General features: G+C 45.2%; 1 protein-coding gene across 1 annotated transcript in view; it reads right to left on the reverse strand.

Annotated features, from left to right (window-relative positions):
* The window catches only part of LOC139367737 (sodium/potassium transporting ATPase interacting 4), a 124,652-nt gene that overhangs the window by 73,043 nt on the left and 36,203 nt on the right, over window positions 1-15,406 (reverse strand). Inside the window, exons 2-3 of the mRNA XM_071106056.1 lie at window positions 8,094-8,231; window positions 3,108-3,188 (exon numbers count right to left, since the gene is read on the reverse strand). Coding sequence (XP_070962157.1) covers window positions 3,108-3,188; window positions 8,094-8,231 — 219 coding nt within the window. The remainder of the gene's footprint in view (window positions 1-3,107; window positions 3,189-8,093; window positions 8,232-15,406) is intronic.

Raw genomic sequence — 15,406 nt, forward strand, 5'->3', positions numbered from 1 at the left:
AGTAGTGTAGTTGACTTGTGAGTCAGAGAGAACAGGGCCTACCTTGGTCAACTACTGTAGTTGACCTGTAGTGTAGTTGACCAGTAGTGTAGTTGACCAGTAGTGTAGTTGACCTGTAGTGTAGTTGACTTGTGAGTCAGAGCAAATAGGGCCTACCTTGGTCAACTACTGTAGTTGACCTGTAGTGTAGTTGACCAGTAGTGTAGTTGACCTGTAGTGTAGTTGACTTGTGAGTCAGAGCAAATAGGGCCTACCTTGGTCAACTACTGTAGTTGACCTGTAGTGTAGATGACTTGTGAGTCAGAGAGAACAGGGCCTACCTTGGTCAACTACTGTAGTTGACCTGTAGCGTAGTTGACCAGTAGTGTAGTTGACCTGTAGTGTAGTTGACTTGTGAGTCAGAGCAAATAGGGCCTACCTTGGTCAACTACTGTAGTTGACCTGTAGTGTAGTTGACCTGTAGTGTATTTGACTTGTGAGTCAGAGCGAATAGGGCCTAGCTTGGTCAACTACTGTAGTTGACCTGTAGTGTAGTTGACCTGTAGTGTAGTTGACCTGTAGTGTAGTTGACTTGTGAGTCAGAGAGAACCTTGGTCAACTACTGTAGTTGACCTGTTGTGTAAATGACTTGTGAGTCAGAGAGAACAGGGCCTACCTTGGTCAACTACTGTAGTTGACCTGTAGTGTAGTTGACCAGTAGTGTAGTTGACCTGTAGTGTAGTTGACTTGTGAGTCAGAGCGAATAGGGCCTACCTTGGTCAACTACTGTAGTTGACCTGTAGTGTAGTTGACCTGTAGTGTAATTGACTTGTGAGTCAGAGCGAATAGGGCCTACCTTGGTCAACTACTGTAGTTGACCTGTAGTGTAGTTGACCTGTAGTGTAGTTGACTTGTGAGTCAGAGAGAACAGGGCCTACCTTGGTCAACTACTGTAGTTGACCTGTAGTGTAGTTGACCAGTAGTGTAGTTGACTTGAGAGTCAGAGAGAATAGGGCCTACCTTGGTCAACTACTGTAGTTGACCTGTAGTGTAGTTGACCAGTAGTGTAGTTGACCTGTAGTGTAGTTGACTTGTGAGTCAGAGCGAATAGGGCCTACCTTGGTCAACTACTGTAGTTGACCTGTAGTGTAGTTGACCAGTAGTGTAGTTGACCTGTAGTGTAATTGACTTGTGAGTCAGAGCGAATAGGGCCTAACTTGGTCAACTACTGTAGTTGACCTGTAGTGTAGTTGACCTGTAGTGTAGTTGACCAGTAGTGTAGTTGACCTGTAGTGTAGTTGACTTGTGAGTCAGAGAGAACAGGGCCTACCTTGGTCAACTACTGTAGTTGACCTGTAGTGTAGTTGACCAGTAGTGTAGTTGACTTGAGAGTCAGAGAGAATAGGGCCTACCTTGGTCAACTACTGTAGTTGACCTGTAGTGTAGTTGACCAGTAGTGTAGTTGACCTGTAGTGTAGTTGACTTGTGAGTCAGAGCGAATAGGGCCTACCTTGGTCAACTACTGTAGTTGACCTGTAGTGTAGTTGACCAGTAGTGTAGTTGACCTGTAGTGTAATTGACTTGTGAGTCAGAGCGAACAGGGCCTACCTTGGTCAACTACTGTAGTTGACCTGTAGTGTAGTTGACCAGTAGTGTAGTTGACCTGTAGTGTAGTTGACTTGAGAGTCAGAGAGAATAGGGCCTACCTTGGTCAACTACTGTAGTTGACCTGTAGTGTAGTTGACCAGTAGTGTAGTTGACCTGTAGTGTAGTTGACTTGTGAGTCAGAGTGAATAGGGCCTACCTTGGTCAACTACTGTAGTTGACCTGTAGTGTAGTTGACCTGTAGTGTAATTGACTTGTGAGTCAGAGCGAATAGGGCCTACCTTGGTCAACTACTGTAGTTGACCTGTAGTGTAGTTGACCTGTAGTGTAGTTGACTTGTGAGTCAGAGAGAACAGGGCCTACCTTGGTCAACTACTGTAGTTGACCTGTAGTGTAGTTGACTTGTGAGTCAGAGAGAACAGGGCCTACCTTGGTCAACTACTGTAGTTGACCTGTAGTGTAGTTGACCTGTAGTGTAGTTCACCAGTAGTGTAGTTGACTTGTGAGTCAGAGAGAACAGGGCCTACCTTGGTCAACTACTGTAGTTGACCTGTAGTGTAGTTGACCAGTAGTGTAGTTGACCAGTAGTGTAGTTGACCTGTAGTGTAGTTGACTTGTGAGTCAGAGCAAATAGGGCCTACCTTGGTCAACTACTGTAGTTGACCTGTAGTGTAGTTGACCAGTAGTGTAGTTGACCTGTAGTGTAGTTGACTTGTGAGTCAGAGCAAATAGGGCCTACCTTGGTCAACTACTGTAGTTGACCTGTAGTGTAGTTGACCAGTAGTGTAGTTGACCTGTAGTGTAGTTGACTTGTGAGTCAGAGAGAATAGGGCCTACCTTGGTCAACTACTGTAGCTGACCTGTAGTGTAGTTGACCAGTAGTGTAGTTGACCTGTAGTGTAGTTGACTTGTGAGTCAGAGCGAATAGGGCCTACCTTGGTCAACTACTGTAGTTGACCTGTAGTGTAGTTGACCAGTAGTGTAGTTGACCTGTAGTGTAATTGACTTGTGAGTCAGAGCGAATAGGGCCTACCTTGGTCAACTACTGTAGTTGACCTGTAGTGTAGTTGACCTGTAGTGTAGTTGACCAGTAGTGTAGTTGACCTGTAGTGTAGTTGACTTGTGACTCAGAGCAAATAGGGCCTACCTTGGTCAACTACTGTAGCTGACCTGTAGTGTAGTTGACTTGTGAGTCAGAGCAAATAGGGCCTACCTTGGTCAACTACTGTAGCTGACCTGTAGTGTAGTTGACCAGTAGTGTAGTTGACCTGTAGTGTAGTTGACTTGTGAGTCAGAGCGAATAGGGCCTACCTTGGTCAACTACTGTAGTTGACCTGTAGTGTAGTTGACCAGTAGTGTAGTTGACCTGTAGTGTAATTGACTTGTGAGTCAGAGCGAATAGGGCCTACCTTGGTCAACTACTGTAGTTGACCTGTAGTGTAGTTGACCTGTAGTGTAGTTGACCAGTAGTGTAGTTGACCTGTAGTGTAGTTGACTTGTGACTCAGAGCAAATAGGGCCTACCTTGGTCAAGTCTCCCACATCCAGGTAGTAACAAATGATGAAGACATTCCAGGCCACCCAGAGAGCCATCCACACTGTGTACTGTATAGGACACAAACACAACACCGGTTAACTTCATATTAACTACATGCATGGTGGAATATATACACACTTACAGACACACGGGTTCATAAAACATCAGAACACATCATACATTGAAATAAGTCAGAACAGAAATGAAAGATCTCGGTGTGAATGCTGTTATGGAACACACTCTACACTGCACTTCACCGTTCTTTGATTCATGTGTAATACCCCCTCTGGCCTTCATGCTAAAGCTGCTGTTAGTCCATTAAGACTTGAAAGAGTTGGGTTTTAAACCAGCTAAGGGGCATAAACAGGTCTAAGATATAATTCAATTAACAGTGTTTACAAAGGGTCTATGTTACAAACAACAAACTAAAGAAAGTCGCACACTCCATATATAAACCCCCATGTAATTTAATGGGTTTTTACCAACGTCTCGGCATCACTGTGCCTTCTTCAGGGTGATGTCATGAATACTTGAACCAGGTTATGTAGACAAACAGTGCAATTACTGCAACCAATGACAATAGTGAGGGGTGTGTCATAATGATTAAGTCAATTGGAATGAATTACTGAAACTTTTACTGAAACTAAAAAAACAATAGTTTATGGCATATTAAATATATTAAGCTATTGTTATCATATAGAAACATCATTGAATATTGTACATCATATTAGCATCAACATACATTATTGTTTAATTCAATTTCACATATTTAATTGTTTTGTATTTCATTTCATATTTGTTACATTGTTACATATTTTGGTTCAACCTTAATGTATAATCAGCGTCATCAACAGGGGGAACATATTAGGTGTACCCTAATAAGCTGTAGAAAGAATATATCAATTTATAAGACTTGTTCATAAAAGAAAGAATTGTTCATAAGGGCCTGAAATCAAAGTCAATATTCAGACCACTAGGGGTCAATGTTTTAGATAGGATATCCAGTAAGCCTCCCTTTGTAGTAGTAGGATCTCGATGTTACCTCCTCTCCTTGGTAGAGCAACATGCTCAATGCCTGTGTATTTGAGGGAGGAGATGGGATGGTTAGCTTCAACAAAGTGAGCTGCTACTGGATAGTCAATGTTCTTACACCTGATTGAGCTGCGGTGTTCAGCTATGCGTTGTTTTAATTGTCTTTTCGTTTGTCCTATGTAGGCTTTTCCATATGAACAGGTGATGAGATAGATTACTTGGTCTTGCATGAGATGATCCCCTAACAGGGATCTTTCGACCTGTATGTGGGTGTCTGAAGAAAGACGTTTTTTTGCACTGTGCGCATGAGCCACATTTGTAGTTCCCATTTGGGGGGCAAGTCAGATCTCGCCTAACTATCTCCAATATTATGACCACCCTTATAGAGCACCAGTGGGGGTCCATGTGTAAGATTGTTTTGTCTGATTTCAGAATATGCCAACACTTTTCAGGATTGGTTTCATTTTCTCCAAACCTTTGGTGCACTTAGTGCAAAAGATGGTTGCATTGTTTTTCTTCGTTGAGATTTTAGTAAATGCACTCTCGGTTTTTGAGATTTTCATCATAGCAGCTTCAAGAGTTTTGTCCTTGTAGCCTCTCATTTTGAATTTATCTGTCATTCTTTTAGCATTGCTGTCAAAATCTGTATGGTGGCCACAGATTGATTGGCTCTACCATATAGCATAACTGGCTATATGGTAGACCATTCTTGAGGGGAAGGGGATGCATACGATCCGCACATAGCAAGATATTGCGATCTGTGGGCTTTGTGTATAAGTTTGTGTGTAATGCATCATTCTCTTTGATGATCCATATGTCCAGGTAGTTGATTTTTCTCTCATCAGTCTGCATGGTGAATTTGAGTTATTCAGAGCTCTCGTTTAGTAGAGTTTGGAATTAATTTAGTTCCTGCTGACTTCCTTCCCAGAGCACAAAGACATCGTCTTATGAAACTATTCACCCCCCTTGGCATTTTTCCAATTTTGTTGCCTTACAACCTGCAATTAAAATAGTTTTTTGGGGGGTTTGTGTAAATTACACAACATGCCTACCACTTTGAAGATGCAAAATATTTTTTCTTGTGAAACAAACAAGAAATAAGACAAAAAACAGAAAATAACATAAAATATTCACCCCCCAAAGTCAATACTTTGTAGAGACACCTTTTGCAGTAATTACAGCTGCAAGTCTCTTGGGGTATGTCTTATAAGCTTGGCACATGTAGCCACTGGGATTTTTGCCCATTCTTCAAGGCAAAACTGCTCCAGCTCCTTCAAGTTGGATGGGTTCCGCTGGTGTACAGCAATCTTTAATTCATACCACAGATTCTCAATTGGATTGAAGTCTGGGCTTTGACTAGGCCATTCCAAGAAATTTAAACGTTTCCCCTTAAACCACTCGAGTGTTGCTTTAGCAGTATGCTTAGGGTCATTGTCCTGCTGGAAAGTGAACCTCCATCCCAGTCTCAAATCTCTAGAAGACTGAAACAGGTTTCCCTCAAGAATTTCCCTATATTTAGCTCCATCCATCATTCCTTAAATTCTGTGCTTCACGGTGGGGATGGTGTTCTTGGGGTCATGAGAGGTGTTGGGTTTGTGCCAGACATAGCGTTTTCCTTGATGGCCAAAAAGCTCAATTTTAGTCTCGTCTGACCATAGTACCTTCTTCCATATGTTTGGGGGGTCTCCATTAAGCAATAGATTCTTTCTGGCCACTCTTCCGTAAAGCTCAGCTCTCTTAGTGGTCCTATGGATAGATACTCCAATCTCCGCTTTGCAGCTCCTTCAGGGTTATCTTTGGTCTCTTTGTTGCCTCTCTGATTAATGCCCTCCTTGCCTGGTCCGTGAGTTTTGGTGGGCGGCCCTCTCTTGACAGGTTTGTTGTGGTGCCATATTCTTTCCATTGTTTAATAATGGATTTAATGGTGCTCTAGGGGATGTTCAACGTTTCTGATATATTTTTTTATAACCCAACCCTGACCTGTACTTCTCCACAACTTTGTCCCTGACCTGTTTAGAGAGCTCCTTGATCTTCATGATGCCGCTTGCTTGGTGGTGCCCCTTGTTTAGTGGTGTTGCAGACTCTGGGGCCTTTCAGAACAGGTGTATATACTGAGATCGTGGACTTTATTTAACTAATTATGTCACTAAGGGGTGGGCCATGGCTACACTCAAAGTCTGACTCAAAAATGAGGTAGTTATTGGATAATACCAGTACAGTAACTTGTAAGATGCAATCTTTGGATGGAACAAGGGTAGAGTCTGAAGGAAGTGTTGCAGCACCTGCAAGCCTCCAGTGTGTGGGATGTTAGTGAACAAGCTCTCCACATCAAAAGTGGCCAGCAGGGTGCCCTCTGGTATCCTTCCTAAGCCCTCTATTAATGAGATCACGTGACTTTGACATAAGATGGGAGATTCTCAACCATCGGTTTGATGTGGTAATCCACAAATGTTGAAATGTTGGATGTCACAGAGTCAATTGCTGCTACAATGGGTCTACCTGGAGGAGGAGACAATGGGTCCACCTGGAGGAGGAGACACTTGTTCATTTAATTTAGCGACTGTATAGAAAGTTGACGGTAGTTTCTGGACTTTGTACCCACCTGCCTGACCATTCTGCCTGCCTTGACCACGAACCTGTCTGCCACTCTGTACCCACCTACCCACCACCTTACCCTCCCTACTCATCCTAACCTAAACACAGTAGAGAACTTACCCTCCCTACAGACATCTAACATGTTTAGTCACCAAATCCCTTCCCTTCTTTTTCAAGAACGCTGACACACAAGTATTCTTCCCTCTATCTGCTCTTTAGTTACTCTCTCCGTTCCACTCCTCTCCATTCTCTTTTCATCCTCCCTCCATTTTCCTAAGAAAACTGACACTATTCTTTCCTTCTTATCCCTGTATCCTCTCTTGCCTTTGGTTAACCTCCTCCCTCCGACCTCTCACACATTCCTTCCAATCTGTCTTTTCTCTCTCCCTCGCCCTTTGACTTCCTTTCCACATAAACACCCAAATTGAGCTTTGCTAAAATATTTTTTATGTCTTTGTGAATCTTTTATTGTTTGTTAGCTTCATCCATCCTATTTGAAGGAGTATTTATGTCTGTAATAAAACCCTTTTGTGGGGGAAACTCATTCTGATTGGCTGGGCCTGGCTCCCCAGTCGGTGGGCCTGGCTCCCCAGTGGGTGGGCTTTGCTCCCCAGTGGGTGGGCCTGGCTCCCCAGTGGCTGGGCCTGGCACCCCAGTGGGTGGGCCTGGCTCCCCAGTGGGTGGGCCTGGCTCCCCAGTGGCTGGGCCTGGCTCCCCAGTGGGTGGGCCTGGCTCCCCAGTGGGTGGGCCTATGCCCTACCAGGCCCACCCATGGCTGCACCCCTCTCCACTCATGTGAAATCCATAGATTAGGGCCTAATACATTTATTTAAATTGACTGATTTCCTGTTACTCAGTAAAATATTTTAAATGGTTGCATGTTGCATTTAGATTTTTGTTCAGTTTAGAACATTAGTGATCTTCGATCTAGAACCTTCTAGGACATTCCATTGTATTTTTTAAACCTGGTCCTGCAGTGCTACAAGATGGCCAGGCATTTGTTCTTGGCTAGTACTAACACACCTAATTCAACTAATCAAGAGGTGCTGTAACCCCCTCCCCCCACCCATAACCCCTCAGATTTAACCAAATCCTAAATCCAGCTGGATTTTTGTTGAGGGTTGGCTTTAGGGTGCACTCTGAGTGTGAAATGAATGGAAGTTGAGTCATTAATTAAATGTACTTACTGATAGATTAATAGATTAAGACGACAAACAATGTGTTCAGGGAGGGGGATCTTGGGAGTTTGAATAAATGGATAAACGGTTCAATACAATTTGGGCTGACAAGTGTGTGTGTACATATATGTGTGCGTTTGTGGTGTGTATGTGCGTGTTTGTACTCACCACTACAATGTAGCGTGGTCGGTATTGTATGGTGCCGAAGAGGCCGAGGATGACGATGATGATGTGGAAGAAGTTGGCCAGGATGGGCGCCCACTGGTACCCCAGGAAGTCAAACACCTGTCTCTCCAATGCCACCAACTGCAGAGAGAGAGGCAAAAAGGGAAAGAGTGGAAAAGGGAGAGAGGGGGGAAGAGAGAGAGGAAGGGAGAAAGGGGAAGAGAGGGTTAAGAAAGACTGAACTTGGGTGATGAAGGTAAATTACATCCAAATGAGCAAGGAATCTCCAAAGCACAATCTAGGCAAGGTCCATTACCCAACCAACCACAATGTACAACAACAGTATCCTAAAATCCAATGTGACACATCCATCCACATCCAAACGAAAGAATGCATCAGTGTAATCATCCATTCAGCATTTAATCAGTCTTATTTCCACCCAGCCCTGAATCACTGAATGTGACTGTGAGATGTGGCCTCAGAACACAATACACCTCCAGCTGAGACTCTATATTGCCCAGAGGGACACAGATCTACACAAATACAGCTTTCATCCAGCTAACACAAACCCTTAGGGCCAACTTCCTGCACACACATACACTACATGACCAACAGTTTGTGGATGCCTGCTCTAACAGCCTCCACTCTTCTTCACTCATTTCCGCTAGATGTTGGAACGTTGCTGCGGGGACTTGCTTCCATTCAGCCACAAAAGCATTAGTGAGGTCGGGTACTGATGTTGGGCGATTAGGCCTGGCTCGCAATCGGCATTCCAATTCATCCCAAAGGTGTTCAATGGGTTTGAGGTCAGGGCTATGTGCAAGCCAGTCAAGTTCTTCCACACCGATCTCGACAAACCATTTCTGTATGGACCTCGCTTTGTGCACGGGGCATGCTGAAACAGGAAAGAGTCTTCTCAATCAATCAAATAGATTGATAAAGGCATTTTTACATCAGCCGATGTCACAAAGTGCTATACAGAAACCCAACCTATAACCCCAAACAGAAAGCAATGTAGATGTAGAAGGGTACTAAAAAATGTCTGCAGAATTGAAGGTCCCCAAGAACACATTGCCCTCCCATCATTCATAAATGGAAGAAGTTTGGAACCACCAAGACTCTTAGAGCTTCCTGCCCGGCCACACTGAGCAATTGGGGGAGGGCCTTGGTCAGGGAGGTGACCAAGCACCGATGGTCACTCTGACAGAGCTCCAGAGTTCCTCTGTGGAGATGGGAGAACCTTCCAGAAGGACAACCATCTCTGCAGCACTGCACCAATCAGGCCTTTATGGTAGAGTGGCCAGACAGAAGCCACTCCTCAGTAAAAGCCTCATGACAGCCCACTTGGAGTTTGCCAAAAAGCACCTAAAGACTCTCTGACCATGAGAAACAAGATTCTCTGGCCTGATGAAACCAAGATGTAACTCTTTGGCCTGAATCCCAAGCATCATGTTTGGAGGAAATCTGGCACCATCCCTACGGTGAAGCATGGTGGTGGCAGCATTATGTTGTGGGGATGTTTTTCAGCGGCAGGGACTGGGAGACTAGTCAGAATCGAGGGAAAGGTGAATGGAACAAAGTACAGAGAGATCCTTGATGAAAAATTGCTCCAGAGCACTCTCCAAACTATTGCCACAAAGTTGGAAGCACAGAATCATCTAGAATGTAACTGTATGCTGTAGCGTTAAGATTTTCCTTCATTGGGACCAAAGGGCCTAACCTGAACCATGTCCAGAGTCCAATGACAGTGAGCTTTACGCCACTCCAGCCGGCACTTGCCATTGCGCATGATGATCTTAGGCTTGTGTGCGGCTGCTCGCCCTGGAAATCACTTTCATGAAGCTCCCGGTGAATAGTTATTGTGCTGACGTTGTTTCCAGAGGCAGTTTAGAACTCGGTAGTGAGTCTTGCAACCAAGGACAGACGATGTTGACGCTATGCGTTTCAGCACTCAGCGGTCCTGTTCTGTGAGCTTGTGTGGCCTGCCACTTCGCGGCTGAGCTTGTTGGAAAGGTCACTATGACTGTTGACTGCCACTGAGCTCTTCAGTAAGGCCATTGTACTGCCAATGTTTGTCTATGGAGATTGTATGGCTGAGTGTTTGATTTTATACACCTTTCAGCTGAATCCACTAATTTGAAGGGGTATCAATATACTTTTGTATATATAGTGTAGCTGCACCAACACACACAGTCTCAGCTCGAACACTTATAGCCAGAGTGCTTGGAGTCAGTGTAAGTTATGAGAGAAAATGCATTTAATGAAATAAACAATGACAGATTCAAAGGAAAGAACAAGGTTTTCCAAACCTCCTGCCAGGAGCCTCCAGGTCAGTAATGGGACTATTATGGGATAACAGGGCCTTTTGTAATAACACCTCACCACTGATCCAGGGCAATTATTATTAAACAACAAATTCAAAAATGCACAACACACACCACACACACACACACACACACACACACACACACACACACACACACACACACACACACACACACACACACACACACACACACACACACACACACACACACGACTATAAGCCCTCCACAATAAAAGGAGGAAAACACATTCTGCTTCCCCTCCAGGCTGCCAGTGCTTTGTCAATAAAAAAAACAAGTAAGTTGCACCTTTTAGACGGCGAGTCCCTCTACGCATCAACTCCATAGTATTCTGGGAGGAACCACAGGAAGAATGGAGTATGGTACAGGTGTTTAATTATAATTCTGTCACTAGGGAGCAGTGTGTGTGTGCCTGTGGTGACAGTGTGTTTGTGGCGTGTGTCGACATGCCAGCGCCAGCCAACCACACTATGATGGATGAGGGAGAGAGGAATCCTGTCGCCGTGACGATGACAGACACACACACATATACAGCCAATATCGCTGTTGTTAATGACATGGAAACGTTAACATGGGCCTTGATAAGCAGATTCGGGTGTGACAGGAGGAGAAAGAAGAAGAGAATGAGATGGTGAGAGGCAATCAAATGCTCCTTGAAAATTACAAATAAAATCTTCATACAAAACTTGGATGGGCTATGTGTGGTGTATGTGGTTTCTTCCCCGGGCTGTGTGTGGTGTATGTGGTTTCTTCCCCGGGCTGTGTGTGGTGGATGTGGTTTCTTCCCCGGGCTGTGTGTGGTGTATGTGGTTTCTTCCCCGGGCTGTGTGTGGTGGATGTGGTTTCTTCCCCGGGCCATGTGTGGTGGATGTGGTTTCTTCCCCAGGCTGTGTGTGGTGGATGTGGTTTCCTTCCCGGGCTGTGTGTGGTGGATGTGGTTTCTTCCCCGGGCTGTGTGTGGTGTATGTGGTTTCTTCCCCGGGCTGTGTGTGGTGTATGTGGTTTCTTCCCCGGGCTGTGTGTGGTGGATGTGGTTTCTTCCCCGGGCCATGTGTGGTGGATGTGGTTTCTTCCCCAGGCTGTGTGTGGTGGATGTGGTTTCCTTCCCGGGCTGTGTGTGGTGGATGTGGTTTCTTCCCCGGGCTGTGTGTGGTGGATGTGGTTTCTTTCCCGGGCCAAGTGTGGTGGATGTGGTTTCTTCCCCGGGCTGTGTGTGGTGGATGTGGTTTCTTTCCCAGGCCATGTGTGGTGGATGTGGTTTCTTCCCCAGGCCAAGTGTGGTGGATGTGGTTTCTTCCCCGGGCCATGTGTGGTGGATGTGTTTTCTTCCCCAGGCCAAGTGTGGTGGATGTGGTTTCTTCCCCAGGCTATGTGTGGTGGATGTGGTTTCTTCCTGGGCCATGTGTGTTGGATTGTGTTTTTGATTATGCAGCTAAATCACTTGCGTGTGGGAATATGTGTGTCTGTCTCGATAACAATTGTTCTCAGAAAGCAGAAACAGTTTTAACAATGGAAAACAAATTGTAACAGACATCCTGTATGAATCACATCTCACCTTCCCTCTTTAAAAACACCCCTCTGTTTTACCGGGTGAGTCAAAGCTCCTGGCACAGGCTGTGTGTGTGTGTGTGTGTGTGTGTGTGTGTGTGTGTGTGTGTGTGTGTGTGTGTGTGTGTTGCTGTGTGAATCAAATAAATAATTCTACCCTGACGAACACACGTGATTTATACGAACCTGGACGGTCCCCATGACCTGGAAGGTCCCCATGACCTGGACAGTCCCCCCATCAGTGTGTATGTGTGTGTCGGGGATGACCTTTTTATCTTTTTTAAATGTATTTTTAATTTCACCTTTATTTAACTAGGTAGGCTAGTTGAGAACAAGTTCTCATTTGCAACTGCAACCTGGCCAAGATAAAGCAAAGCAGTGTGACACAGACAACAACACAGAGTTACACATGGAGTAAACAATAAACAAGCCAATAACACAATAACAACTCAATAACACAGTAGAAAAAAAGAAAGTCTATATACAGTGTGTGCAAAAGGCATGAGGAGGTAGGCAATAAATAGGCCATAGGAGCGAATAATTACAATTTAGCAGATTAACACTGGAGTGATAAATGAGCAGATTATGATGTGCAAGTAGAGATACTGGTGTGCAAAAGAGCAGAAAAGTAAATAAAATAAAAACAGTATGGGGATGAGGTAGGTAGATTAGGTGGGCTATTTACAGATGGACTATGTACAGCTGCAGCGATCGGTTAGCTGCTCAGATAGTTGATGTTTAAAGTTGGTGAGGGAAATAAAAGTCTCCAACTTCAGTGATTTTTGCAATTCGTTCCAGTTACTGGCAGCAGAGAACTGGAAGGAAAGGCGGCCAAATGAGGTGTTGGCTTTGGGGATGATCATTGAGATATACCTGCTGGAACGTGGGCTACGGGTGGGTGTTGTTATCGTGACCAGTGAACTGAGATAAGGCAGAGCTTTACCTAGCATAGACTTATAGATGACCTGGAGCCAGTGGGTCTGGCGATGAATATGTAGTGAGGGCCAGCCGACTAGAGCATACAGGTCGCAGTGGTGGGTGGTATAAGGTGATTTGGTAACAAAATGGATGGCACTGTGATGGCATCCAGTTTGCTGAGTAGAGTATTGGAAGCTATTTTGTAGATGACATTGCCAAAGTCGAGGATCGGTAGGATAGTCAGTTTTACAAGGGTAAGTTTGGCGGCGTGAGTGAAGGAGGCTTTGTTTTACGAAATAGAAAGCCAATTCTAGATTTGATTTTGGATTGGAGATGTTTAATATGAGTCTGGAAGGAGAGTTTACAGTCTAGCCAGAAACCTAGGTATTTATAGTTGTCCACATATTCTAGGTCGGAACCGTCCAGGGTGGTGATGATAGTCGGGCGGGTGGGTGAGGGCAGCGAACGGTTGAAAAGCATGCATTTGGTTTTACTGGCGTTTAAGAGCAGTTGGAGTCCACGGAAGGAGTGTTGTATGGAATTGATGCTCATTTGGAGGTGAGTTAGCACAGTGTCTAAGGAAGGGCCAGAAGTATACAGAATGGTGTCATCTGCGTAGAGGTGGATCAGAGAATCGCCAGCAGCAAGAGCGACATCATTGATATAATGTATACAGAGAAAAGAGTCGGCCCGAGAATTGAACCCTGTGGTAGCCCCATAGAGACTGCCAGAGGTCCGGACAACATGCCCTCCGATTTGACACACTGAACTCTGTCTGCAAAGTAGTTGGTGAACCAGGCGAGGCAGTCATTAGAAAAACCAAGGCTATTGAGTCTGCCGATAAGAATACGGTGATTGACAGAGTCGAAAGCCTTGGCCAGCTTTTATCGATGGCGGTTATGATATCGTTTAGTACCTTGAGGGTGGCTTAGGTGCACCTGTGAGCGGCTCGGAAACCAGATTGCACAGCGGAGAAGGTACGGTGGGATTCGAAATGGTCAGTGATCTGTTTATTAACTTGGCTTTCGAAGACTTTAGATAGGCAGGGCAGGATGGATATAGGTCTGTAATAGTTTGGGTCTAGGGTGTCACCCCCTTTGAAGAGGGGGATGACCGCGGTAGCTTTCCGATCTTTAGGGATCTCGGACGATACGAAAAAGAGGTTGAACAGGCTGGTAATAGGGGTTGCAACAACGGCGGCGGATAGTTTTACAAAGAGAGGGTCCAGATTGTCAAGCCCAGCTGATTTGTACAGGTCCAGGTTTTGCAGCTCTTTCAGAACATCTGCTGTCTGGATTTGGTTGACGGAGAAGCTGGGGATGCTTGGGCATGTGGTGACAGTGGTGACAGTGTTACCTAGCCTCAGTGCAGTGGGCAGCTGGGAGGAGGTGCTCTTGTTCTCCATGGACTTTACAGTGTCTCAAAACATTTTGGAGTTAGAGCTACAGGATGCGAATTTCTGCTTGAAAAAGCTAGCCTTTGCTTGACTGACTGCGTGTATTGGTTCCTGACTTCCCTGAACAGTTGCATATCGCGGGGACTATTCGATGCTATTGCAGCCCGCCACAGGATGTTTTTGTGCTGGTCAAGGGCAGTCAGGTCTGGAGTGAACCAAGAGCTATATCTGTTCTTAGTTCTGCATTTTTTGAACGGTGCATGCTTATCTAAGATGGTGAGGAAATTACTTTTAAAGAATGACCAGGCATCCTCGACTGACGGGATGAGGTCAATATCCTTCCAGGATACCCGGGCCAGGTCGATTAGAAAGGCCTGGTCGCAGAAGTGTTTTAGGGAGCGTTTGACAGTGATGAGGGGTGGTCGTTTGACCGCGGACCCATAGCGGATACGGGCAATTAGGCAGTGATCGCTGAGCTCCTGATTGAAAACAGCGGAGGTGTATTTGGAGAGCAAGTTGGTCAGGATAATGTCTATGAGGGTGCCCATTTTTACGAATTTAGGGTTGTACCTGGTGGGTTCCTTGATGCTTTGTGTGAGATTGAGGGCATTTAGCTTAGATTGTAGGACTGCCGGGGTGTTAAGCATATCCCAGTTTAGGTCACCAAACAGAATGAACTCTGAAGCTAGATGGGGGGCTATCAATTCACAAATGGTGTCCAGGGCACAGCTGGGAGCGGAGGGGGGTCGATAGCAGGCGGCAACAGTGAGAGACTTATTTCTGGAGAGGTTAATTTTTAAAATTAGAAGTTCAAACTGTTTGTGTATAGACCTGGAAAGTATGACAGAACTTCACAGGCTATCTCTGCAGTAGATTGCAACTCCTCCCCCTTTGGCAGTTCTACCTTGACGGAAAATGTTGTAGTTGAGTATGGAAATCTCAGAATTGTTTGGTGGCCTTCTTAAGCCAGGATTCAGACACGGCAAGGACATCGGGGATGGCGGAGTGTGCTAAAGCAGTGAGTAAAACAAACTTAGGGAGAAGGCTTCTGATGTTGACATGCATGAAACCAAGGCTTTTTCGATCACAGAAGTCTACAAATGAGGGTG

The sequence above is a fragment of the Oncorhynchus clarkii genome, chromosome 16 (assembly GCF_045791955.1).
Source record: "Oncorhynchus clarkii lewisi isolate Uvic-CL-2024 chromosome 16, UVic_Ocla_1.0, whole genome shotgun sequence".
Taxonomy (NCBI): Eukaryota; Metazoa; Chordata; class Actinopteri; order Salmoniformes; family Salmonidae; genus Oncorhynchus; species Oncorhynchus clarkii.